Raw genomic sequence first — 26,735 nt, 5'->3', positions numbered from 1 at the left:
CATTTCTGGCAGGTTAAAGTAGGTAGGAAAAATGTGGTGGAAAGGCTCATATAAAATTTCATGACAGTCAGTGAAGGAAGAAATAACCAACGGAGGGGGTAAGACACCCAGGAAAGTATCTGTTGTTCTTTGACAGAGATGAGAGCTGATGCAACTCTTCTAGCATTGGGCTGCATGCACTCAACTACAGTGTTTCAAGAGTTAAAACCAGTTCAGAGACAAGCACATATGTAATTTGCCATTTGGAATGAGCATTCCCAATTTAGCTTTCAACTGGTAGCAAATCGTGTCATAGAGTGAGATGCCAAATATTAATTTAGGCAAAGCTACACTACTATACAGTCTTGGAAGCTGTATGATTAGATGTCAATAGAGTATAACTGACCTAATTTCTTATTTTCATTTCATAACTAAAAACAACTCAAGGGAACCCTGAACACAGAAACTTGCTCAACCCACACCATAATTGGACTGGTCGACTGAACTAGCTGGTTGGCTAAAATTGAATCCTAGTTAAAATGTAAGACTTCTTTTCCAAATGGCAAAGCTCTTCTCCCTGTAATTCTTGAGTCCCGTCCGAGAATTACAGTGTATAGAGAATACCAGACTGTGCACAGTATCAGATAGCCTCTGTTGTTCCCCCAAGTTATAAATAAATATAGGATACTTACAATGCTCTGTACTAGACAAAGACAAGATCAAGGCCAAGTGTCACAGTCCTCCCTGAAAAGAATTGCAGCATGCAATGTAATCCTACATACTCAAGCAATATGTAGTCTAAATAGAAACAAACAGGACAGCACGGGATTGCGGGTGGTAGAACTGTACCAGACACTGGGAATTTTATGTTAATTAAGAAACACTGATTAATAGAGAATGGGAAGTTTTAATAAGCCAGCAATAAAAGAGAGATTGTGTTTAAATTACAGGCGTGTCTTGATTCCCTGGAACAAATCTTATGATTTTTAATCAGGGGAATTCACCTAATGGAAAATTTTGCCAGACTTAAGCCAGCATGTTTTCTGTTGGTGTTACTCACTGTGGTTTAACTCCCAATTCCTGAGGTCTGCCTGGGTAGCTGGGCCATTGGGAAAGGGGACTAAAAAGTAGCAGAAGTTACAGTCTCAATGCCAAAACTACTGGGTAAAGTTGAGTCCTACTAGAGGACAGAAGAGAAGATCAGAAGACTTCTGGACCTTAATTCTCAAGGTATGTGCGAAAGACCTAGCAACACAAGATAGTCAAGCTTATTTCCTGAAAATGCTCAGAAGGACAGCCAAGGGTCTGCTAGCAAATGGAATACTACAGGGGCTGGGACTACGGTGCCCAAGTGAGATCCATCCTGTTTCTTGCATCAGGGTACAATTGCATTCAGCTTCAGCTTCAGGGGAACGCCAGGGGAGTTTTAGGTTAGATGTTAGGAAGAACTTCTTTACTGAAAGGGTTGTTAGGCACTGGAACAGGCTGCCCAGGGAGGTGGTGGAGTCACCATCCCTGGAAGTCTTTAAAAGACGTTTAGATGTAGAGCTTAGGGATATGGTTTAGTGGGGACTGTTAGTGTTAGGTTAGAGGTTGGACTCGATGATCTTGAGGTCTCTTCCAACCTAGAAATTCTGATTCTGTGATTCAGGGTACAATTGCATTCAGCTTCTTCCTGCTTCCAGTAGTACAACTACACCTAATTTCCTTAAGGAGGTACTGAGAGAAACTGACCGAGAGAAACTTGGCCATTATTATCCTATATTCACATTGTGCTCTGCATCCTGGTTGATCATACAAGACTTTGTCTACAGATTACATAAAGCAGCTCTGTTCAATGGGGAAATGTAATTGTATGCATAAAACAGCTATCCATCCAGTTTTGGTAACTGGACCTCAAAACAATATGGGCATAGAGAAACTACCATCTCAAATGAAGAATGAAAAGCAAAGTCTAGCTATCAGCAATGGAATTAAAAAAAATTAACACTCAAAACTTTCAATTGAGGAATATGTACGTTCTGAAAAGCAGGGTAACTGTTTAAAACATCAGTAGCTAAGTCTGTGCCCTAAATCTGCCTACTACCAACTTGTTAATTTCCCATAGTGATCTGAAAGTGTGTACTGTAGCAAATTTACTGCCAGGCTGTCTTTCTTGCACAGGGTGATAACATCCTTCCAAGACAGAAAAATCTCTGATCTGGACATAGAGCTCTGGCTAAATGAAACTGAGTCTGATACGTGCCTCAAATTTCTTTGCTTTGATGGAAGTCCTAATGTCACCACTTAGGCAATGAGAAGCCCAGTTAGGGCTTTATCAGGACTAACTGGTGGCAGGCAGAGTTGAAGGCATATCTTGATTAAGTGCTCTAACCAACCGGAATTAAACTGTGGGACTGCAGAGTCTAGGAAGTAGTGGTCCACATGCAAGTTTTCATTTCAGAGCCACTCGAACTAAGCCCCTTTTAAAAATCTGACCTTTTCCCTCCAGCTCTTTTCTTCATGCTACAAGTAAACCCATGGAACCTGCCAAAGTAGAAAACTAACTTATTAGTCACAGGACAGTTGGTAGCACATGGAGCATACTCCCGATTAATTTATCTGTCTAGGTTATCTAGGTTATTTTATGGCCACCTGGCCCACCCTTACTGTGTTATATGAGGATTCTGCAAACTATAAAGTATTTGTGCAAAGATATTTCTTTCTCTTCCCCTTACCCTCTGCTTTTATTCTGAGTTTATTTCTTTAGAGATAGATAGTGTTCTTGTGGGAAGGCTCCACCAAGTACCTGTGTGCCTGCTTCTCGTTTGCATTAAGAGTTCCTACAATGACACAAAGAAGTTAAGATTTAAGTTAAACAAGATTCAGGCCTTGATTTCTGTGAAGGTCAGACAGGCATGGGCTGTTAATGTGTGTTTTTTTTGTTTTGTTTTGTTTTTTAATTATTCCTTTAAAATTGCATAAATGCAGTTTGTACTGCTTCTGTTTTGAAAGGCTGTACTCAGTAATGGCTCAGATTACCCTCTCTGCAATTTACACACGAGAAGTTTATTTGGGTTTGGTATTGCTCTGTTAAGAGAGGGCACAGTGATTCAAATACAAGTACTGATAGGGATCCTGAGCTATTCAACCTTTACATTTGAGAGAAAAAGAATAAAAGTTCCCAGATAGCAAAATTATGAAAATCACAAAGGGAAATGCCATCTAATATTGCACTTCTGGGCTCCTCTGCTGAAAATACAACAACTATAAACATCTTTTCCACTCATCAGAATCAAGACTAGGTCTAATTTTTCAATGTGTTAAATTTGTGCATTTCTTTTTTTGTTTGTTTGTTCTCTTATAGTTTACGTGGTAAACAAACAAGATTAATTACAATATTTTAACAGTCTGTGAAATAAGGCACTTCTGTTGCTTATTTATTAAGGTAATGCATTCATGGGGATATCTTTCTGTAGCATTATCTCATAAAAATACACATGTAAGTTTAGTACAAACCATCATATACTTCATATATGTATCATATACTTCAGCTAATCTGGTATCTTTCATTTACAAGAAGGATTTGGGTGGAGGCCAAGTTAATTAGAACCAGAATAGAAATGCGTTCTATTCATGAGTCATATACCTCTGACTCACAATAGAGTCTGTGCAGCTAATGGGTTAATTTGTTCTGATAACACAAAAAAAAAATAAAGCTAAAGGTTATGACACTGTTTGAACTAAGCGCTGGTTTCAGGCAGTAGATGTAAAAGGTTTTTATGCAATTAAGGATACAGATCTGCTCCAATGATATTGTTTCTGTCTATTCAAGTGCCACTGTAAACAGTTCAGAAAGATCTGGAGGTCCGGAAGGCTTAGAAATCCAGGATTGACACCTTCAGTACTCTATTATTTTAACAATACACATGTTAAAGTGTTTGAGCTACTACCACATACGCAAAAGTCTAACTCACATATATGGACCTTGTAATGCTGTAAATTACCTCCTAGGTGATAGCCCTGCAGTATTTTCATGGGCAAAATTCCTCCCCAAGCAACCTAACAAATGCACATACTTATTTGCTTCAGTGACTTGATGCTGAGCACCTAGATATCTTTACCACAGGCAGTGTGGTAATCTTTTAAGCCTTTGTAACACCTCTTGTCCCTTTTTTCCTAAGGACTGGCATTCCACAAAAGCCTCATTAATAACTTTCTAGCTCCATTTTACACCACAACATAAAGACACACACTGGGTACTGAAAGAGCAACTCGATTCCTAATCCATACCTATCATAATCTTCTGTGTAAAGTACATTTATAGCTTTCCTCCTCCCACATTCCTGCAAGTCTGTGAGCTTTTCAAGTTGAGGACTGTATCATAACATACATTCACAGAACTGCTAGTGCAACAGACCCTGAAGGCATGGATATGAAACAAACAGCAAGCACACCTGAGTTATGTCTGCCTAAAACTTAGTGCCAAGGTTGAAAGCAGACAGCAGCATTCTGCTACTCTGCAACAGATTTAGTTATCTGATCTCCAAGGGCCTCACAAGACAAGACATAAATTATCCTAGTTTTTCAACCCTCATGCAGGTGAATCTCTTAATGAATACAAGAGTGGACAAGAAGCATGTATCTTTTATGAGCTAATTTACAAAGCGGCTGTCAGGGGTCCTTTGAGAAAAGCAGGCCTTAAAGGTAATGGTTTTGAAGGGGTAATTACATAGGATAGTGCTTAGATATGAAGACAATATAATGCAGGCCTCGGTGTAAATGAGACTGGGGCCTCCTACGGTGATACGGATATTTACCCATTTCTAGGCAAAACAGACTCCAAGAAACCACAGAGGACTTTTTTCACATATTTGGAGTAAATTTAGTATTTTCCTGAACTGAGGCTACAGCCTTCAGCACTTTCCAAATTTCAGACTGTGCACAGGAATATAACATACTCACCCCTTACCTAGGTACTGTCATCCAATACAAATAAATAAATGTAAATAAAAACAAATAAAAAAGGTTCTGGACACAGTGATTTCACCCTACCCTTACCCCTTGGACATAATTTAATAGTTCTCATCTGTACAACTAATATAACAGTTATAAGTTTGGCATGTGATCCAATTGACTAATCATTCAGAGACATAACTACAGTCAGTACCATTCATTCTTCCCAGTATCACAAGTCCTAAGCAGTAAATGGTGCTGATTAGTCACAGCTGAAGACTTTAGAGCCCCAACATGCTTGTTTAGTATTAATTTTCACTGACTTGGAATAGTGCAAACATCCAGGAGAGGGAGAAATAGTCAAAAGATGTTTTCAGGCTTGTACCCTATAATATTAAACTGAACCAAGTACGAAACAGTCTGTGCAGTCTGCCACAACATGGAGATCTCAGAAGGAAAGCAGAAGATGCTCTCCCTTGTTTCCCCAGTTCTCCCTTGTGTCCCCAGTTCATGTAAGCGGTGTGGCCCTAGGCAGATTTTCAGCTCCTCACACAGAATACAGGCACTAAAGTTGCGATTCTGGAAAATCTGTTCAAACACCACCTTCCCCTGAAGGCGTCTAAATTTGTATTTGAAAATTTCCTAGAATTTTATCTTTCACATGTTCCGAGCTGACCCAGTCTCAATGGGTCAGCTGAGTAGTTCTAGTTTTAATCTACCTGGAATCCAAAAATGAGATGCAGCACTCAATACAATACTTGCATTCAGAGAAGGCCCAAGAAACCTTAACTGACTTGACAGACAAAATGCAGTCATGTCTGTCAATTTCCTTAAACACAGCTTATGGATGAGGGAAGCAGTGGATGAAATTACTTGCTTTGGTGAGGAAATGCACACCTACCTCAGGCTGCAGGTTGTGCGGGGTAGCAATATCTTCTTGGGGCTGTTTTGCACTCAAAGTAACAGCAGAATCTTGTATGAAAATTCAGCAGTAACTTTCCATTGAAATAGACATGACGTTAGTTCTGGTCCCTCTTCAAAATATTTCAATATTCTATCACCCTTTAATAGTTTAAAATACAGGGGTAAGCTTTAGAGGAGGCTCTGAAGGTATGTTCTTCCCTCAAAACCTTTTCCACCTTTTCAACATAACCACCAGTTATGCTCCCTCTTCTGCACTTTTTCCCTCTTGCAGTTAATGTGGAATTATTTTATATATAAAGGTGCAACTGCAGCTTGGAAGTGAACAATGCCCTGCTACCAACATTAAAAAAAAATTATCACCTTAAATTCATATTGCAGGTTACAGTACTCTTCTAAAGAGGAGAAATTACTCCCGTGGGTGCAGAAAGGCATTGCAATCCATTCCATGTCTTTCACTTTCTAGGTGATTAACAATGAAGAAATTGAGGTACCTAGACCATCACCTTTTTATTGTACTGCAATATATGACTGCAAGTCTACTTGCTCTTCAGGACAAAACCCATAAAATTTGGGACAAAAGCTGGAAGTGCATATGGTGGGGCTTAAGACCGTGGATCCAAAGCAGATATACTTCTTTCCAGCTCTGAGTAATAGTGCTGGGATTGAAGAATGGCATTAAAACTCACCCTGTTGATTGGGCAGCTCTGCTTGGTAGTTTCAGCTTTACAAGCAGACTAAAGATCAAACACCTGCTTCTGGATTCATTCCAGTAATTCAGTGGCTAAAACTGTTGATCTGTGACACTTTAGATGCCTATAGTTTTGACTGGCTCCAAGTTCTGCAATGAAGCTCCTGCATTAAAGGATCACAACAAAAACAAGTTTATATAAAAAAAAATAAATATGTAAAATCTTCCTAAATACAGTTATTTTTTGAAATGGGCAGTTTAATTTTGATAATTTTAACATTTCACTAACATTTTGTTAAATTTTAAATAACAAAATTACCCTGAAGAAAACATTATAACCAGCTGAAAAATCCCCCCAAAGGAGCTCAACATAGCAATATTAAAGCAAAGGCATGCTTTGCCATTTTGAGTCAAATACAAAATTTTCCTGACCTGCTGCTGTTAATCATTTTGAGCATATGCTTACATGTCCGTTTCTGCCAACCCACTTTCAGCTGTCACCAGCCTCCACAGAAAATAATAATAAACACCAAGTACACCCACAAGGAGGTAACTGAGAATGGCTTAGATGAATAGAGAGGTCTGGAACTTCTGAGAACATAAAACCATACAGCCTTCCTAGCTTTTTTTCATATATGTCATATTTTGGCCCAACAACAACATACAGTGTTGAATTTCAGGTGCAAATTTTATTGTGGATCATAACAAAAGTTTCAGAAGAAAAAACACAGGAAAAATCAGCAGTGGAGTGTCACTTACAGAGTACATAAAAGAGATTCTGTGAAAGCTACTAACACTGTAGTTGAAAACAACACAGCTTAATTTAAACTAAGCATTATTTTCAGATACACACCTTAAGAAGTGAATTTTGCAAATATTTTTTTTTCTTGAATTTGATCTTAAGATTTGGAAGCAAGTATTTAAATGACACTAACTGCTGCTGTGTAGCACTAAACTATTAAACAGAAAAAAATAAATCATTATTACTAAAAGAAATAGGCAGACAGAAAATATTGTCAAAATACATAACATTAGCCCTAGTAAATGTCAAATGACTCAAAAAAATCTTTGGAATATCTGTGGTTGTTGAGGTATGCAGATTTTTTTTGAATTTTCACGCTACTATCTCAATTTTTCCTCTGATACAATAAAAATCATACTTAAAACAAATTATAACTTCCTACAATGGATTTATTCTGCCCTTACTTGTACTTCAAAGAGAAAATCCACATTCATTCTCATAGTAAAATGGCAAAGGTAACAGTACAGAAAATCCTGCAAGAGGTCTTTCAAGGCATTGTTCTCTTTTTGGGTGTTTGGCATACACACAGGCCATGGATGGTGGCTGTTACGCTGGGAAGACAAGAGCAAATGAAACTAGACCTAAAGCTAGTATATAGTATATTAAATATCGTAGATATTTTTCTCTAATGAAATGAAACCCATCACTTCTATAAGCCATTCTGTTTTATACTATCGTAAATTGCAGTAAGGTATCTGCAAAATTAAACTAAGATAGGAATTTTAAAACATACTTCATGAAAATGAGTAAGGAAAAAGGTCAACCAGATATCATTTATGTCAATCAATGCAGTTTGCCTGAATGCAAAACATTCTCAAATACTGTAACCCTCTGACAGATGAGGACCTTTTCCAGCACTTGCTGGTCCTGAACTATGTAGCTGCAAGGGCTTCTGCTCCCCCTGTAATAGGGAAATATCTACTGACTAAGAGATGTGAAGAACTACATATCCTGCAGTCAGCTCATTTAGTAGGAGACTCAGCGAGTCAATACTTCATCAGAAACACAGAGGACTACAATTGGGCCTGATGTGTGTGTCTCAGTTAAAATCATGCAAAGATTTCTTTGATACCTTCTTCTAAGGTCTGTTCTTTATGGCGCATAAAAGCCAGTCAGCTTAGAAAGAAACATGGAAGGAGCTGATCTTAAGATTTTGACATCTTTTTGATATACTTTAAGAATCTGTAGCTTCTCTTTGAAAAACTAATTTCTGTGTGGTTGACAGAGCACAAAAGAATCCATCAATAGGGAGATGTTGCCTGTCTCTAAACACAAAATAAACCTGGCTACCACACTACTGCAATGGCAAATAGATGGATTAGAAGTAAGGGAAGCACAGAAAAATGTTCTTTTTGCAGTTCCATAATGCCCCATGAACAGAAATGTTTACTGTCTTTCCGTTCCTCACATAAGGCTAACAACTTCTTGGTTTTCAAGGGTCTCAGCAACCTGTGGGCCTTCAGATGACAGGACACTACAGACACAATGGCTAGGTGCATGAGACCCAGATACCACCATGAGATCTTAAGGCAGCCCAAAGTGCTGAGATAGCACCCTCAAGATCAGAGGCTCCCTCTGAAGTCAGAGAAACAGGCTTCTCCAGGTGACTGTTGATATCTTATATGGGCTAAATCCATTGATTTGGATCTATTTAAGCATTTAAAGTCATTATAAATAAGACCAGGACTGACCTAAAACTTAAACAACTTCTATCCTAACATAAATTGTGAAAGCAATTCTGTAGTCATTTGTACATTGACATATATATACTGTGTAACGAGAATACCAAGCATCATATGTGTGAGCAGAATTTGGCCAACTAATGTAGTGTTTTAGTTCCCTGCAGGAAGGTGCTGGCCTACACTGATTGCTGAAGAGCCAACTACCTACAGTAGTATTCTATATTTCTATAATATTCTGTATCAAAGTAATAAATATTAGATATAATCTGTATATTAGATTTTATATTTATTTTATAGCTATTTAAATCTATACTGTCAAAATATAAGCAGTGAGCCACTCCTACCTGGCAGCATACACTATTTGTGTGAATGTGTTAAAATTATCACATGGGCCTATATTTACATAGGGCACTCTTGATTATATAGCACTTATAATTTACAGAAATTCTTAACATAGGACAGATCTTTGTGTAGAGGTTGGATGTTGTTTAAATGTTTCCATGGTTCTGCATAATTGCATTTCAGCATGAGGATTTCACAATTCTGTGTCAGTTTTATGTTTTTTACAGGTGGAAAATTGAGTCTAAGAGACTTCAAAATCTCCAATAATGTTACACCAATATAACACAGAAATACATGTTTTCAAGTCCAAGTGGAAAACAGTTTCACTGTTCCTAACTTTTTTCTTTTGCATACATAAATCTTCTCTTTAAACAAAGTGCACTCCTGAAAACAAGGACTATCAAAATATTTTGGCATTGCTAAGACTTTAAAGAGCATTTCAGCTGAGCAGGATTTGCAGGAAAAAAAAAAAATCACACATTTGTTAATGAACTACTACAATTACCATAATCTAAGTCTGCAAATGGAAAACTTACATGTCAGACATTGAAATAAGCTGAAATTGCTGCTGGTATACATGAGAAGCTCCATCTTGTTTTGCTCAAAAAATGTTTGGTTAATTCCTATTGTGCAGCTTTTCAGAAAGATCAGTAATATTAAAGATATAACTCATACGTTCATTTTGACAAAGGTCCAGTTATTTACCGATGGTAAAAGGCAAATAATCATTATTTTCTGTACCTCTAACTTCAGAAATGCAGTTAAAAAAACATAGAGGTAAACAAACATTTTAATTAAAATATTTAGAACATATGTGACAGTAACATATCAACTTCTGAGTTCAGAGAATATCCAGATATTATCCTTTGAATTAAATAATGAATTTTCTTTGTAAAAGTTGGTATTTCCTTATTGAGATTTATTTATTACAGAATAATTTCTGTAGCCCCCCAGCAGAAGTCAATATCATCTTGATATTTACGATAGTTGATGTTCACCGAAGACAAATGCAATTGCTTCTTTTCCCTTTATGCTAATGTTGCACTTGAAAGCACTAATTAAAAATAGAAGCCCTAAAAACTGAAAAATACGTTATGCTTTGTATAATAAGTAGCATACAGCTGTTATGTACTGTTCTTACCAGCACTACATTTCTTCAGACCAACAGTGTTAAGAGCTGACTGACAGACTTCCTTTCCCTTTCACCTATACCAGTTTTGCCATAATTGGATGACTATTCAAAAGTCTCTCTCCTACACTAAGCAGTCCAAAGACTTCTAAACAGTAGGCCAGTAATTTCTGCCTAAGAATTTTTTTCCTTACGGTGTAACCCAGGATTCCAAGAATCTGTGATTGCACTGAAACACTTCTATTAGAAAGGTATCTAAAACTAACATCAAGACTTCTAACAAATGATTAATTTACTCTTCAGCTTGTACCAGTGCAGTTTTTAATGATTGGTACTCATGCCAGGCAGTCTCTACAGATTCTTTATGGAAACATAACTGGTGCTTGACAGCAGTCTAAGGGAAGAATCAATTCCCATTTCTCTTTTATGTCTGTTAAAAATAAAAATAAAATTAAAACCAAACAGGTAACAGCTTACGTTTGGTCATGATTAGAAAAAAATATTCTTTATAGCCATATAAAATGACCAAAGAATCTTACACTGTAACAGAATCTTTGCAGATGGGAGTAGTTTTGACCTAAAAACAGTGCTTTTGTATCTGAAAGGCTACAGGAATGTTTCTGGAAAATATATATTATTCTTTATGTTGGACATCATGCAGCAAAATACATTAAACATAATTTCAATCAAAGGAACAGATTCTAAATCTTATTTAGCAATAAATTTAAATTTGAAACCTGGGAATCCTGTGTTCCAACAACTAAAAGAAAAACAAGCCATTCTTTTACTTTCTAATACTACGCTAATACAAATAACATGGGGAAACTATTATACAGGTGTGCTATCCTGAAATGTGTACTTTAGGAAAAAAAAAAGAGAGGACGAGAAAGATATATTCCTTGAACAAAATTAAGTGAACAAGCTGCAAAGTGTATTTCGTGGAATGTTCAATAATACATAGTTAAAGCAGAGTATCACATTATAGTAAGACTGAAAGAATAAGTAGCAACATCAGTTTGTACCCATAAAATTCAAACCTAACTAAATAAATTAATCGGATTAAGTGCTTGAATAAGTCTGTTCTTTTTAGCTGTGATGTGAACAGTATTTAACTGTTTCTCCCCATGCATATTTCTCATAATTAGAATGCAACCATCTTACCATGGACAGCAAATATTCTTCCCCTCCCCAGATTAGAAAAGATACACATAAAAACGTTAAAATAGATGCTTCATACAGAAAGTTCCTATGTTTGACTTCAAAGTCTAACTTGAACTAAAGTTACTAAATCTTTTTTCATTGCTGTTCCACCTATTACAAAACAGTGTGATGATGCAGTTATTATTGAGACATGGATTCTCTGAGAAGATAACCAAGTACCTTCCTTGAAACTTTTTTTTTTTTTTTTCATAATTTGTATTAGTGTTACATAGCCTTAGCTTTAAACCTTCTATGAAAATAGATGTGTGTGAATAGTCAATTAAAGATTCTTCAGATAAATGGTTTAGCTCCTTTTAGGACAAAGATGCAGAGGAATACTGATGAAAAATATGCTAGTTATGATGCTTTCTTTGTTAAGACGTCCCAAATTAATTCTTCACTCCACGTTCCTGTATTTGGTAAACAAGTTGTATAGTACTCTTAGTGTAGATTTCAAGTCACAATTTACAATATCTAGAAAAAGACAAGGAAAAAACTATTAGTAACTTCATAAGCCAAAACATTTTCAGATGAAGTGCCCCTTCTCTATTTCCTCTCTTTGCTCAGATTCATATCCATAAACATTAGAATCACAAAAATAGTAAAAAAGAGTAGAAATATAAGCAAATAACATGTAAACTGTCAACTCAAACATAATTTTCTCAACCACTTTCAGTTAGGAAAATAAATGGCTAATGCTGATGATGTAGAAATGCAACCATCTTGTTTGAAAATTTCCAAAGGTTCTAAAAAGCTAGGTATAAAAGTGCCCCTTGAAGACTTTTCTGAAAACGCTGATGTGCATGGCTGAATCAGTTGTTAGACACTCAACATGTAAGGTAAATGATTTATGTGAAACAAAAAGCTAATGAATACCTGCTGTTTCCAAGGGAAGTTGTTGAGAAAGTCAATATTATTATACAAGAAATCTATAAAACAAACTGACATGTACTACTATAGCAGCCTACATTAGTGCTTCAAGAAATATTCAGTCTCAAATAGGGACTTAGAATTGCCCGTCAGAAAGGCCCCATCTCTTTCTGTTGACTGTATAGGAACTCAGCCTCCTAACTTTGGTCCTTGGAATTGTCCACGAAGGCAGAGGGCAGATGGTGTGCATACTCCCACTGTTCTCAAAGCCTCCAAGTAAACCTAGTAAATTGTGTATGTAATCACCAGGTGATTTTGTCGGTTTTGCCATTATATTTATCTATACCGATGCTTTTCACAGATTGCAAAGGGGTTGTACTTTGAACAATACATCCAGTCAGAGCTATGCATGGTGTCCTAAAGTATGCTAACTGAAGGGCTAAAGATATTAGCCACATGGCACACTGACACCTGTGGACAAAATGAAAACAATCAAACCTAGATGTGATTAAATTATGTATGAAACCATGGTTTTGTGACTTTTAATAAACCAGATCAAAAATGCTTACTATAAAATGGAGAAAAAATGCTAAAAGCTACAGGAAGGGCATGTTGCCCTACAACATCATATTACACTCTGTATGGAACACTGTATATATCTCAGGAAGTTTCCTCTTTGATGCCAACAGCAAGCTGCATAACACCTCAATTTCCTAATACAGAACTTCAAATGAATGAAGAGATAAATTGACAGGTATTTGCCAAGTCACCATAAAATTCCACCACCACAACAGAATTCCACAGAAAGGTCCACACTAAAAAGCAGTATGCTCACAGAGGAAGATGAGTTATTTCCATTGCTAATTGTGTTTGACTAACATAAAGCATTTTACTGGTTGAAATTTTCAAAAAGAGAAACTTAAGTTTGGCTTTTCAAGAAGTAATCTGAAAAAACTCAAACTGCAAATGAATTTGTTATAGACTCAGTAGATTAATGTTCTGGCAATTTTTAAAGTAAGAGGTCATGGAAAGCTTTTTAAAACCCTTTCAATTATATTGCAAACAAGCCAAATAAACTGTTGACCCCATAAAAATCATTGGTTTTCATACTCACTTACTTAACCACATTCTTTTTTCCACTAAATATGTTTTTCATATTCTGAAGCACTTTTCAGCATTTTTTTTTCCCCAAGAACCTCAAAGAAACAGTGCAGGAATTTAAAGAGTATTTAGTGTATACTTCTGGGGTAAGATCCTTTTCAATACTCTTTAGCTCTCTGGAAATTTTAAGTATGGGCACTGTGCCCAATGTAACAACACATAAAACAGATGTGTTTTTCCATTCACATTGGGCAGGAAGTTTCATATTAAGTATTTCAATAATTGCACAAGAAATGTCTTATATATGCTGAAATATCCTTATGGCTTGATTTATACTGGAAAAATTAGCTGTCCCCTAGAGCAATAAATACCTGAAAAATTAAATGCCATAAGAATTTTAAACCTCCATGGGGAGTAAGGGATCACAGGTACTCTGTTTTACTTGGATCCATGGATTTCACTATTTCCCCCTTTTCTTTTTGATGATCTTGGAGGTCTCTTCCAACCTAGATGAATCTGTGGCTCTATCTGTGGTTCTATGACTTTTTCAAACATAAAAATTTGTGACACAGTCACCACTGGTGTAGTTATGCATGATTGTGGATAAGAGTTCAAGCAACCAATGAAAGTGAAAAAATGGGCTGAGTAAATCCAGATTAAATGCACAAGCAGCATAGGCTTAATCCTGAGACAATTTTTGTGTGTGCATGCCTACTGCTGTTAAGATGGAACACTTATAGCAAATCAAGGGTCTTATATCCAGCCTGAAAAGTTGGATTTAAACCTTGCATTTATGTGACTGAGGAGGAGTGGAATCCTGGTCCTGCTAATGTCAGCAACAAAACCTTCACTGAAGACATGCTTTACTTTCAGTTTCTAGCTCTAAATCTGATTTAAAATATGCATGTTTAGGTCCTGCACTCAAAGACAGTTAAGTGAACTTTTTAATTATTTTTTTTCCACAACACCTACATCTTTTAAGAAAATCGTGTACGTTACACTGGAATACATGTACTTGAGGTTTAGCATAAAGATGTGGAACGGGAAAATGGAGCAATTAGAGCAATTCATATTTGCAAGTGACACCGTTCACAATTACGTTCTTCTACTTTCATCTTGCCTTTCTTGTATTACCATTTTAACCTTAATTTATTCATATCACAACCCCATGAGAAAAGGTCTGGATCCAACACAAAGTTCTAGAGAAATACCAGGAAAAGTGGAATAGATACCTTCTGGTCTTGGCTTTGGTTTTTCCAATCCACTATCTTGCATTAGCTCAAATGCAAAGGATACATTGAGGACCTAGTAATGTAATATAAGAAGTCATTAGAATGATCTATAAACAGTATACTATAAATGTTCAAAAAAAAAAAAATGCTTCGAAGGGGAAAAAAAAATAAATATCAGGGCTCCACATATCAATTTAGACAATCCATTGTTGTTGTGTTTTTTTTTTTCTGTGTGGTGATGGTGGTTTCAAAAATACAGAAATAACTGAAAACTAACATCTGAACTAATATTTCACATAGAAAAAAAATACTTAACAATAAGAATAACTCAACTCCCCCAAGTTTAAAAACTGGAACGTGATGGCTCATGACGTGCTTGTCTTGAACAGACATTGGAATTGCTTGGATAGCAACAGACACTGCAGTAACGGTTGGTCTTAAAATGATGCATAGTACATACATGCCTTCATGCTTCCAAAAAACATTAAACCTTTGAAATGTCAAATTCTTTGATTTTTAGACTTAAAAAATCAGTTCTGTCATCAATTCATGTGTATGGTTCTTTACACAATTAATGGACAGTAAGTCTGGCTCAATGACAGCATCACACAATGGTTGCCAAAATCAGTTAATATTTGCTAGACACCCCGTCATTAATATAATTCTCCCTTTTATTCTGAATAACCAGTAACACAGAGATCTGAAAAATGCCTGGAAATGGTTATGAGGATAGCCCTCTTCTGATTTCAGCTATTTACATGAAGCCTGTGCAGGAAAGTTCGTATTATCCTTGTGCTACTAGACATTTTTGTTTCTTTGTTTTTAACAGGAAAAAAAAAATATAATTACCTTTTGTTCAAAACTATCAGGAGTCAAGAAAAAGCTGTGGAGAGGAACAAAATAGCCTTCTAGGAGACCCATTAGCAGGACTAAATACACACCATCTGCAAACTGTAGAAAAGATATTTCTCAATATATTTTCTGAATACACAATAAAGTTCCTGGAGAGAGCAGTGGTCAGTGGCTTTGATCTATGCTTTTGCTTTTTATTCTGCTGGTTGCAGGCAATCAGAAAAGACACCTCTCAATATATCAAATGGCATGCACTCCCTGAGCAGAAGGAAGCAGAATGAAGGTGCAATTTCATGACCACACAGAAATTCAATATGTTGAAGGAAATAAAGGAACAAATAATCATCTTCTATGTTTTATAAGTTTGTGTGAATCTAATTTTCAGTGTACACAATGATGTATAGAAGATAACTAATTGCTATGATACATGTTCATCTCAATCTAAAAATTAGAAACATCTGTAAGACTTTGTTAAAGGCATCTCACTATTAACCTTGTAGCATCAGGTCTATCAGTGCACTGAGATATTCTCATAATCAAAGAAAAAGAAAAAGCACCCTTTAAAAAAAAAAAGATGGAGAGCAACATTTTGCTCAGTCAGATAATGACAGGACAAGAGGGGTGATTTAGATTAGAGGTTAGGAGGAAATTCTTCACCCAGAGTGTGGTGAGGCACCGGAACAAGTTGCCCAGAGAAGCTGTGGATGCCCCATCCCTGGAGTTCAAGGCCAGGTTGGATGGGGCCCTGGGCAACCTGATTTAGTGGGTGGCATCCCTGCCCATGGCCTTTAAGGTCCTAGATGACCTTTAAGGTCCCTTCCAACATGAGTCATTCTGTGATTTGATAATTAGTGATGGACTTGGTGGTGTTATGCTGACAGTTGAACTTGATGATCTCAAGGGTCTTTTCCAACCTAAATGATTCTATGATTTGGCCTTCCTGAGGTAGCTCATTTTCTCTCAATTGATAGAAATACAGTCTCTCATCTTACAGAATGCTGTTTTGGATACATACTTAAGGTGTTTCTCAGCACATTTAAGTAATACATTTTTTTCCAAAGGTAAACAATGCAATGTACAGTCACAGTGATATCTTTCTGAAAACCCTTACACATTCTTTCCATCTAAATCTCAATTTTACCTTTGAATAGTCTCTATTGGAGTGATAGTTATTCAAATTAACCCTATTCATAACAACATGAAACATGACATAAAATAAACTGTCTTGAAAACACCATTTTTTTTCTGATAGTGTGGATGGCATCCTTCCTGTCTGACCTTGTAATTTTCTTATGGTAACTGCTGCAATTGTTCATATAGCGATTTATTAAAACCACAGAATAAATTTTTTCTTTTAGCTTCTTTCCACCCAATTTAGCAGCTTAGAACAAGAAAGAAGACTGTATACCACATTAATTCTGTGGTGCAATCTAGCCTGCAGACCAGCTGTACAGCTGCCTATACACTTGAGCAGGTTTAGTCTCACTAAATAGTCATTGCAATCCCATGGGATTACTGGCATGTGTAAAGGTAGGCAGGAAACAACTGTTCAGACTGAAATTGTATCAAACCAAGCAGACAGAGGCTGACCCAAACAAGCACAGGTTCTCCCAACAGCACTTACCAGCACCCAAGAGGTAGCATCTGTTAAATACATTTTATGCGAATGAAAGTAAAAAACTGCTCTAAGAGTAATTTGGCTGCCCTTATGATTTCTATGCTTAATTGTTGAGGGTTTTACTCATATGAACATATTTAAAATTGAAGGGCTTTCCAGTGAAGTAACATCTTAGAATCCTATCAATAAAAGGTCAATGGAATTTGTCAATAAAGATGGAGTCATAACAGTGCAGGTATCCCTCCCCTTCAACATAGGCTGTAAAATCCTACCTGGGTCTCCAGTTCAGTGACCTCCAAATTCAATTTATTGAGATGCTTGTTCACAAATGTGATGAGAGTCTGAAATGTGAAAATAGTTTAGTGAAGGTCTATTCAATAGGGCAGCAGTTCCATGCACGGAATGAACTCCACTCAGAACAGAACTTGCATGAGCAAAGAGACTGCAGTACAATATTTTTTTTAAGTTTTAAAGCTGAAATACTATATTAAAAAATCTTTTGTTGTTTTTTCTTGTGTTTTTTTTTTTTTTTTTTAAGAATGATGAACAGAAATAAAGTGAACATGATGTATATAAATACAAATTTCACTGTTTTGTAAAAGAGATAATAATAATTAAAAAAAAACTTGTGGCAGAGTGTAGGGAAGTGGGTAATCGGACTCCACTCAAATTAGACAGCAACCAAAATACTCTAGGTCAGACCCCTGGCAGTGATAAACTGTGTAACTCTTTGGCATCAGTGAACTTAATCAACCCAGTTGAGTTTTAATCAACATATACTTTGTGAGAACTCCTTTTTGATGAAAACTTTGATGATAACTGTATCTTTTTCTGCATTCCAAAGTTAATTTCAGGCTGCTAAATATTTACAAAAACTCACATTATATTCATGAATTTGTATTTTTCTTTCCAGCATAAAGCTTAGTGCTATTTAATGTATACAAACTATGTCAATGTTATATTACGTACACACACACACAACATATACTCACACAAGCATGTAGATACATATTATGTATTTTAAAAATAAATACTTCTAACCTTTTTTACTACATTGAGCTTGTCTGGAGCATGGTCAAATAAAGTGTCAAATGCATCTCTTTCTGAAAAAAATCAGAGATGTTAATGTACCTATCAGCAGTTGTCTAGATGCTGGATAAACACTTATTAAAGCACATGCTTATTTGAGACAAGACTCAGCAAAATGTTTCAATATAGTCTCTTTGTATTCCAAGTACCATGCATTTTGCATATTTCTCTCTTGCCCTATGTTGCTATTATTTAGGGAAAGCATGTTTTCAAGTATAACTCAAATTACCTAATTACCTAGGTAATTAGAGGTAACTAGAGTTACCTAGGTAATTTCCTAGGGTGGAATACTTATGCACAAAATCCTGAACAGCCAGATACAGGGAGTTAGGTAACCAGCTTACTTTGTTAAGAAGAACATGGGTTTACTTCTGGAGTCACATCTACAGACGAAAATTTTCCACAAGGGCCACAATACGTGGGTATCATCCAGTGGATTGTATTGTGGAGTGCTACACTGTATTAATCACCTCAGGCAAGCTTACAATTATACAGCTGCAAAACAATCTTTCTTATAGATGTTTTTCGACCATTGTGATAATGCAATTTCGTACATGATTATTAGGACAGGCAACATAGGGCAGAATGACTGCAACAGTACTGTGGTTACCTTCTGAAGGTGAAAAAAGAAAAAAAACAAAAAAACAAAAAAAACCTTTTCAGAGAACTGAGTGATAGAGAACGACTCAGAAAAAGCTACGTTCATATTCCTGAATGAAAACTGCTAAAGTACATCCAAAGGTTATTTGTAGAAGGGTGACTTTAAAGGAAGTAAGACTGCACTGCGATATCATGGGAAAAAGGTCATGCATGTAGCTTTTTAACTCAGCAGTAAAGCAATCGTAGAAACAATGTAAGAAGCAAATGCTACATTCTTGGTAGAACTCCATCTAAACTCCTCATATATGTTTTCTGTTGGCCAGGCGTTTGGCCAGTCTCAATACTAATCATGAAACATTCTAGGTACATGAACCTGCTGAATAACAACCCAAAGTCAGTAAAGTGTAAGTAGGTAACATATGCAAGAATGCCAACAAGTACAGCAGCTTGTTTACCATAAGACATCATTTCATATTATGCTGTGAACTTATGACCATTAATACCATTACAGTAATGCTCTGGATGTTAAACCATAAAGCATCTGCAAATTAACATGTGCTGAAAAGTACTGAAATGCGTTTTAAAGATAGTCAGACTGACTTTAATGCTTTTCTCCCTTTGTTAACTGTCACAACAGTCTGTGGCACATACATTCATATGTTTGTCAGGTCAATTATAAATCCTCTACTTCCTTGCAGGTTGATCAAAATGACCACCCATTGCAAAACTAATGTCTACTCTGGATGCCTTATGAAAAAGTTAACAATCAAATGAACTTACCGTGCCTTCCTGAAAATGCCCTAAGGAGAAAAAAAAAAAAAAAAGTTTACATATATGATTCTCTTGCACACGTCCTGCAAAATAAAACAGCATTATGTGGCCAGATCTTCAGCTTGGTGAAAACTGGTGGAGATTCATGGAATTAAGAAAACCTTCATTAAATTACTCCAGATGAGACTTCGGATTAGTCTGGAGACTAATCAGCATAGTATCTCCTGGCTTCACAAAAGTTTCATGGAAAAGCCAGATCTCAGGTTTCCTACTGCTGAACCAAATCAACACACCTTGCCAGTGAAGAATGCTTTTTCATGTTAATTTTCTGAAAACTTTCCCTTTGCTTTAAAGATGCATTTGTCACATGAGCTGCAATACAAATTGCAGCCAGAACAATACTTGGACTACCTTATTAAGAAGTACAGCATTTTGCTCTAGTTGATCCCTCATATAAATATTACACAAATAAATCCATAAAGGTTAATAAAAAAGTTATTAGTCTGGATCCTCTCCAATCTGTTAGAAACTAGGGTATTCTATGATTGCTTTCTATTGGTTTGGAATAACTTTTCTGTTACAAATGGCTTAATGAGATTGCATGTACAGGGCTTATTACTGTCACTTTACATCCCCAAAGTCCAAACAACTAAAAAATAGTCACATTGTACTCCTTTTTGACAGAATCAAGTTGTTCTCTATCAAATAATTACCAACATAAAAGAGATATATCTTTCTAGTTTGTTTGATGGCATTCTGAATACAATAATAAGAAATGCAATAAATGCAGAAATAAATAATAGTAAATATAAAATACAGACATTTTGAATATCTTCACCCTGTCTTCTCTTTTATCCTGGTCTCCTGCTTTTAATTCCCTAGCTCTGAATTTCCACATCCTTTTGTATTTTTAGATGCATGTTTGTAGCTCTTGCAAGGACTGAAATACAATCACTGGCTGATGCATCATCTTCCTTGGAACCCCAATACCAAAATCTAAATATCAGCAAATGGTTGAATTTCTGAGACACATCTGTATTCAATTACTAAATTGCTGGCAGAAGTGGTGTTGACATACTCAGTGTTACCGGTTATTTCCTCTTGGATTTGACGAGACTGGAGGATTCCTTCTCTTTTCTGGAAAAAAATAAAAAAGTAATATTTTTCTCAGTAAAGTTTAATGTTTAGGGTACAGTAAAAATATATTTGTGATGTGTTTGATTTGTATAAACATAATTAGATATGAAACCTACAAAATAAGAACTTTTTTAAACAAACTTACAGTAATGTATTATTTCTCCTTTCAAGTATTTCAAAAAACTCTCTTGTACAGTAACAAGAAACTTGAAACTCAACCTGTAGAAGGAAGTATTTCTTTTCCTTTTTTTATTGTTCTTAACTCACTTTTCTTTTAAAGACCCCAATTCAGCAAGATATTTGAAACACCTAAACACATATGCAAGTCTTTTAGTAGATGTGTATCCTGGTGAGTCGAATTAAACCTTGTATTTCAATCAATATTGTGGCAGAGGGTGCCCATGCTTCATCTTTGGTGAAATCTTGCCCCTAGGCTACCCGTTCTTTCTGCCCTGTTCATACACTTTTTTTCTTTTTTCTTTTTTTTTTTCTAACCTTAGCATTTTCCTTTTGTGACTTCTCTCAACACAAAAAATGTAGGATAATCCTTTCACTGCATGCTCCAAAGCCAGGCCATCTTTATGTTAACATAACAATGCTCTTCCAATGCAAGAAGCCCTTTGTACGTGGTGGTTAGCAGCCTGTGCATAGAAGTTGTGCACAAAATGGCAGAAGCCAACTCAAATGGTTGCAGTTTGTCACAAAACGAAGGAGTTGAAAAATGTGACATTGTTTCCAGGATGAAGATTATAGTCATATGGTGGTGGTATACATACCACACATATGTTTTGCCTCACTTCGTGTTCTTTCTGTTAATTCTGTTCACTGGAATTAGTAAAATTTTGCAATACAAAAAGAAATGCCAAGCAAATGCTGACGGCTGCATATAAAGTCTAGACATTAGGCAATTATTCATGATTCTTCACTCTGTGTCACACAAGGAAATGAGAAAAATAATTTTATTGTGGTCCTAGATTTGTATTCTTTGTAGAAAAGAGAAAAGCAGAATAGCATTTTGAAAAAGTCCTTCACGGCATGTGAACTGGAGCTACTGTTCTTACCTACTTTGAAGAAGATAATACATCCCTCACCAGAGGTGTGAGGGATGTATGTGAGGGTGTATGAAGTGCTGAGAATTTGGCCAGGCTTGTCTCAATTACTTCAAAAATGCATTAATAAAATATATATATATGGATATATAAGGATCACGCTTACTTTCAGCACGGAAGTCACACATAGCATCCTCTCAGTTACTTCAGAGTGGCACTTAGAACAATCTGAACTGTCCTTTTAGGCAGATGACAGTTTCAGGTGGGTTTCTTAATATTTTTTAAGCCCTGTTACTAAGTATCTAAATATCTAAATATCTAAATATCATATAGTTAAAACACTTTCAAGGAAGAGCTCTAAACATAAAGACAGAGAGGTGTCCTGTGTGTTACATACTGAACGGAGCATAGATCAGCTGCTGAGGCCCCTTCTGTCATATGTCTTGAAAGTCTGAAGAAAATTTGCATCATTTAGGGCTATCTTCATCTTCAGGTTGTGCAGACAACAAATAAGCATTTGTACTTGAAGTTACAGTCTAGTTCAAGTTAAAATTACACTCTGGCTTGTTTGTTTGTTTGTTTTTGTTTTTCTCTTAGCTGCAGGGTGGAGGGAAGATTTTATTCCTTGATGGTGATTCTGATGTGCCAATAATGGATTCTGGAGCAAAAGCCCTATCACTCTGCTCTCCTAGAGGGGGTGAGCATCACAGCAATGGCAATTGTATTTCTCAGTGCTCAGTCTGCTGATATTAGGGAAAAAAAAAGGCTTCTAAAACTCTACCTTCACTCTGCAAATGCCCAACATGGCCTAAAACATTCTCTAGTATCAACATAAAACATATTTCACTTTTTGATAAACTGATATTAATATGAACAGGAATTATGAACCTCTATCCTATTGTCGACAAAAATGGAATTTCCACATTACCCAAACACAACATGCATCTTCTGGACACCAGCATGTGTCAAGACAGACTTTCCTATGCTTTGTACTTGTAAGATGACTGGTGAAAATGTCCCAACAACATGAATCAACCTCAGAAATACTAGTCTAAGTACATTCTCTACGCAGGCTGCTTTCCATATATCTTTTTCACTTTTAAAAACTCTCAAATTCAAAAGTGACCCTAACACTGATGTCACTTGTTGTGAAATTGTTTTAAACTTGACAGAGAATTACACAATATTCCCCAGAATAAAAAGAAATGCTAGTGAGGAGTGAAAGGCTGCTCAGCAAAGTTCCATAAAGATAAAAGGGGCTAGGAACTAAAATAACAAACGATAAAAATGAACAACTACTATTTGAAACATACTGAGAAATAAGGCATGAATTCAAAGATTCCCCGTTAAATGGAAAACCTGGACTCACATTCCAGTGACCACAGAAGACTTTATTTGGATAGGCTTAACATTTTGCTCCCTCATAGCTGAAAGACTGCACACTAAAGGCCAAGATCTTCCTGATCACTTATCATTATAATTTGGCAACTACTCCTAGAATGACAAAAGGAAAAATCTGAAAGCTGGGTAGCATGTCTAGACATGGAAAGGATCTCTTCACCTCTATTTGCATCAACTGCACACCATCAGTTTTCTATAACTGAGGGCCAACTGCTTAGTTTCTCTCACAAAGTCCCACTTGGAAAATCTTCCCAATGTTTGAATGGGTTTTCCCTCTGTACTGTTGCTACGCATTTAATCTGGTGGACCGTGTTTTGTAACTGCCTCACCAAGACGAAGTGCAGAACCATTCTGGAGCTTGACACCATTTGTCATAGGTTCAAAAAAAGATTTCCTGGGAACCTGTAGGCAATGCTGCTCAGAAATGATTCAGACTCGATTTCAGAGAGGCTGTGGGATAAATGTTATCAGACTAAGCTTGTAAAATAGACCTTCCTCTGCTCCCATTATTTTCCTAGCTTTCCTTTACAGTGGTTTGTGCACCCAAGAACTGATTTCCCCAATATTCAGAATATATTGAAGCTACCCTGACTGCTCCACCATTGCGACTTTACACTCTCTGACTTCAGCTCTTGGACAAAATCTGTCATTTAACCATTTGAGGATGGCAAATTAGAAAATCAAGAATAAAAGAGACAAAAATGAAAGCAAGATCCAGCTCTCCACAAAAGCCCTCTCTTGTTTTAGTAGAGAAGTCCAAAGAAAGCCTGGACTTTGCTTAAAGTTATTCATTCTATCAGTATGGAAAGCAAGAAAAGCAATGTAGCAAAACAGCTACAAAAGGTCCAAGTATCATGGTTTTTCATAAACAGCTTAACACACGGATTTCATAGTACTCTCATCACTAACAGCTCTTGTACAAAACAGCCAAAGAAAATAAGCTTTCATAAGACATGTGCTGATTACCTGTTGGGCATCAACACGTTTTTTATTTCAGAAATATCTTTGTATTTCAGTAAACTATGCTCAGCCAACACAGCAAACATTTTTGGCATTTCTAGACCTAACAAAATCACAATATAAATTAAGGCAGACTTCCTGAAAGAATTCCTCAAAATTATTTCTTCTGTTACTTTTCTTTCTCTACCACTCCCTTTCTTAACTGTATAGGACTTAGAAGCAGCTACCAGAGTCTGTTGAGCTTCCCTAGGCATGACCTTACTTTACAGAATTGCGTGAGGGTTTATAATATCAAGTGTGAAAGTTTGAACACTAAATTAGGCTTTAGGTTTTTGATTAAAAGTTTCATTGAGATCAAAGGGTATACATGATGAATAATAAAGAACCAATCCCACAGGATATGAAAGACAGATTTTAAAAAATAAAAATAAAAAAAACACCCTCCATTAAAAAAATGAAAAAAGTCTTAAGCACAGTAATAGCAAGAATACTAGCTCCCATCCTCTGTTAATGGGAATCAGCATAGCCTTGGAGTCCCACTGATTGGCTTTCATCAAGGACTGGGTGAAATCTTCAACAACATAACTTGGATTTTATTCTGGTGCAACTGCTTTCTCTGCAATCCACTGGCGCCTGAGCTACAGCTGTGTAGCTAAGAGGCAAAGCACTGAGCCAGATTCTCCCACTACTTATTGTTTTTAAATCGGTTTATCTTTACTGACTTCAGTGGATTTGCTGTTGAACTACATTAGCTTATTAAACAAGATGAGAATTACGTCCATTGATTTCAATGGGACTTTTGTCTCGACATGTGGACAGAGAGCAGAATGCAAGATCTGTTTTTTTATTTAAGGACTGTGTTGTTGTTCTTTTTTAGGTTCTTATTCCAAAGATGCCCTGACTGGTGCACTCTTTCTTTCTTAAGCTGGTTTTGGTAGAACTTTGACATAAACCAGTGTAATTAATATATTTAAAATATCTAAAGGAAACTGTTTGAGAATTATGTTCCTCTAAAGTCTTAGACACATAACTGCAGATTTTCTGGGGTTGGGGTTATCTCTCATGCCTTGAAAACCACCAAGTAGAATATGACAGTCAGTAAACTGGTTTTCAGATGTCACTGATACGTGTACCAGAAACTCCTTCAAATTTCTCCCCAAAATACAAAACTCGTCTGCTGTGAATGCAGTAAGAAGTGGTTACTTTCTCAGATCTTGCCCACATTTTCAGTCACACAAAATTTGAGTAACAGCTCTTTTCACAAGATACTTACGGATAACACCAGTTAAAAATATAAATAATGACAGTTACAGGGTGAAACAGAAAAGCAAAATTAGTTGGAGAACAAGAAAAGCAAATTAATTGGGAAGAAGCCAAACAAGATAGAGAAAGCACAAATCCAACAAAGTAATATAATAAACAGAATAAATGAAGAGTTTGGATGGCCATGGCTCTAATAAGGAGACTCACTGACAAAAAAATTTAGTTGTAGGGTTTTTTTTGCATGCTTATGAGAAAGCTAACACTGTAATCAGAATAAATTAGCATGCACAAGGCTGAAAAAGAATATTTAGCCACCTAACGTGAATCTGAATGTAATAAACAGTGACAATTCATCGTTCGGTGCCAAGAATGATTTGAACCTCTACACAAGTGAGAAGACCGTCAAAAATGGGAAAAATTGTAATTCAAGATATGTATTGGGTGATAAGAAAATGCATTCCAACAATAATAATGTTTCATATATTTTTCATGTCACAGTCTGGACACTTCACAATCAAAATATGATATCCTGAACCACAGTTCAATTTGACAAAGCATTTCTGCCTTTTTCTGGTTGTAGCATTGTCAGCAGAGAAGACGTATGTGTGTTTCTTGTCAGCCATGGAGAGAGACGCATGCATGTCCAAGCAGAAACTCTAGTCTTTTTTTTTTAAAAAAAAAAAAAAAACGCAACAAAACAACAACAAAAACAACACCAACACCCAAAACAAACAAACAAAACAAACAAAACAAACAAACAAAAAACCTCAGTCAATTTCTCAATGCTGCCAGAAGCTATTTAATATCTCTCTTACCTGCACAACAACAACCTGAATGGACACGTGATCTGGGAGTCTGATTGGTGCTCGAAAATACTGTGATAATGCAACCAGAAGATGAAGTATTGCTACAAGACTTTTAGCATGAACAGCTGAAATAGATATTAAAAGTACAAGTTACAAACTGCAAGCAACTAGTGCACATATTTTTTACTTTTTAGATTGTATGGATTATACAACTCTCCTCTTGCCACCTGGAGCCAGGGGCACTTTTAAGGCACCTCTCCTTTATTTGTCTCCTCCTGTTCAACAGGCCATGTGATAGCTGCCCC

The 26,735-nt window shown here is 36.3% G+C and overlaps 1 protein-coding gene across 2 annotated transcripts in view; it reads right to left on the bottom strand.

The window, feature by feature from the left end:
- Window positions 1–7,195: 7,195 nt before the first annotated feature.
- Window positions 7,196–26,735, bottom strand: part of PARVA (parvin alpha) — a 66,287-nt gene continuing 46,747 nt past the window's right edge. For both annotated transcript variants that reach the window (XM_068685384.1, XM_068685385.1), the window contains exons 7-14: window positions 26,440–26,555; window positions 20,893–20,951; window positions 19,824–19,843; window positions 18,396–18,457; window positions 17,627–17,695; window positions 15,734–15,835; window positions 14,885–14,957; window positions 7,196–12,155 (exon numbers count right to left, since the gene is read on the bottom strand). In XM_068685384.1, the coding sequence (XP_068541485.1) occupies window positions 12,079–12,155; window positions 14,885–14,957; window positions 15,734–15,835; window positions 17,627–17,695; window positions 18,396–18,457; window positions 19,824–19,843; window positions 20,893–20,951; window positions 26,440–26,555 (578 nt within the window). In that variant the 3' untranslated portion in view covers window positions 7,196–12,078. The remainder of the gene's footprint in view (window positions 12,156–14,884; window positions 14,958–15,733; window positions 15,836–17,626; window positions 17,696–18,395; window positions 18,458–19,823; window positions 19,844–20,892; window positions 20,952–26,439; window positions 26,556–26,735) is intronic.

This window comes from Anas acuta, chromosome 5, assembly GCF_963932015.1.
Source record: "Anas acuta chromosome 5, bAnaAcu1.1, whole genome shotgun sequence".
NCBI lineage: Eukaryota > Metazoa > Chordata > Aves > Anseriformes > Anatidae > Anas > Anas acuta.
Note: the sequence above shows the minus strand (reverse complement) of the source record. Positions and strands in the feature narration are given on the sequence as shown.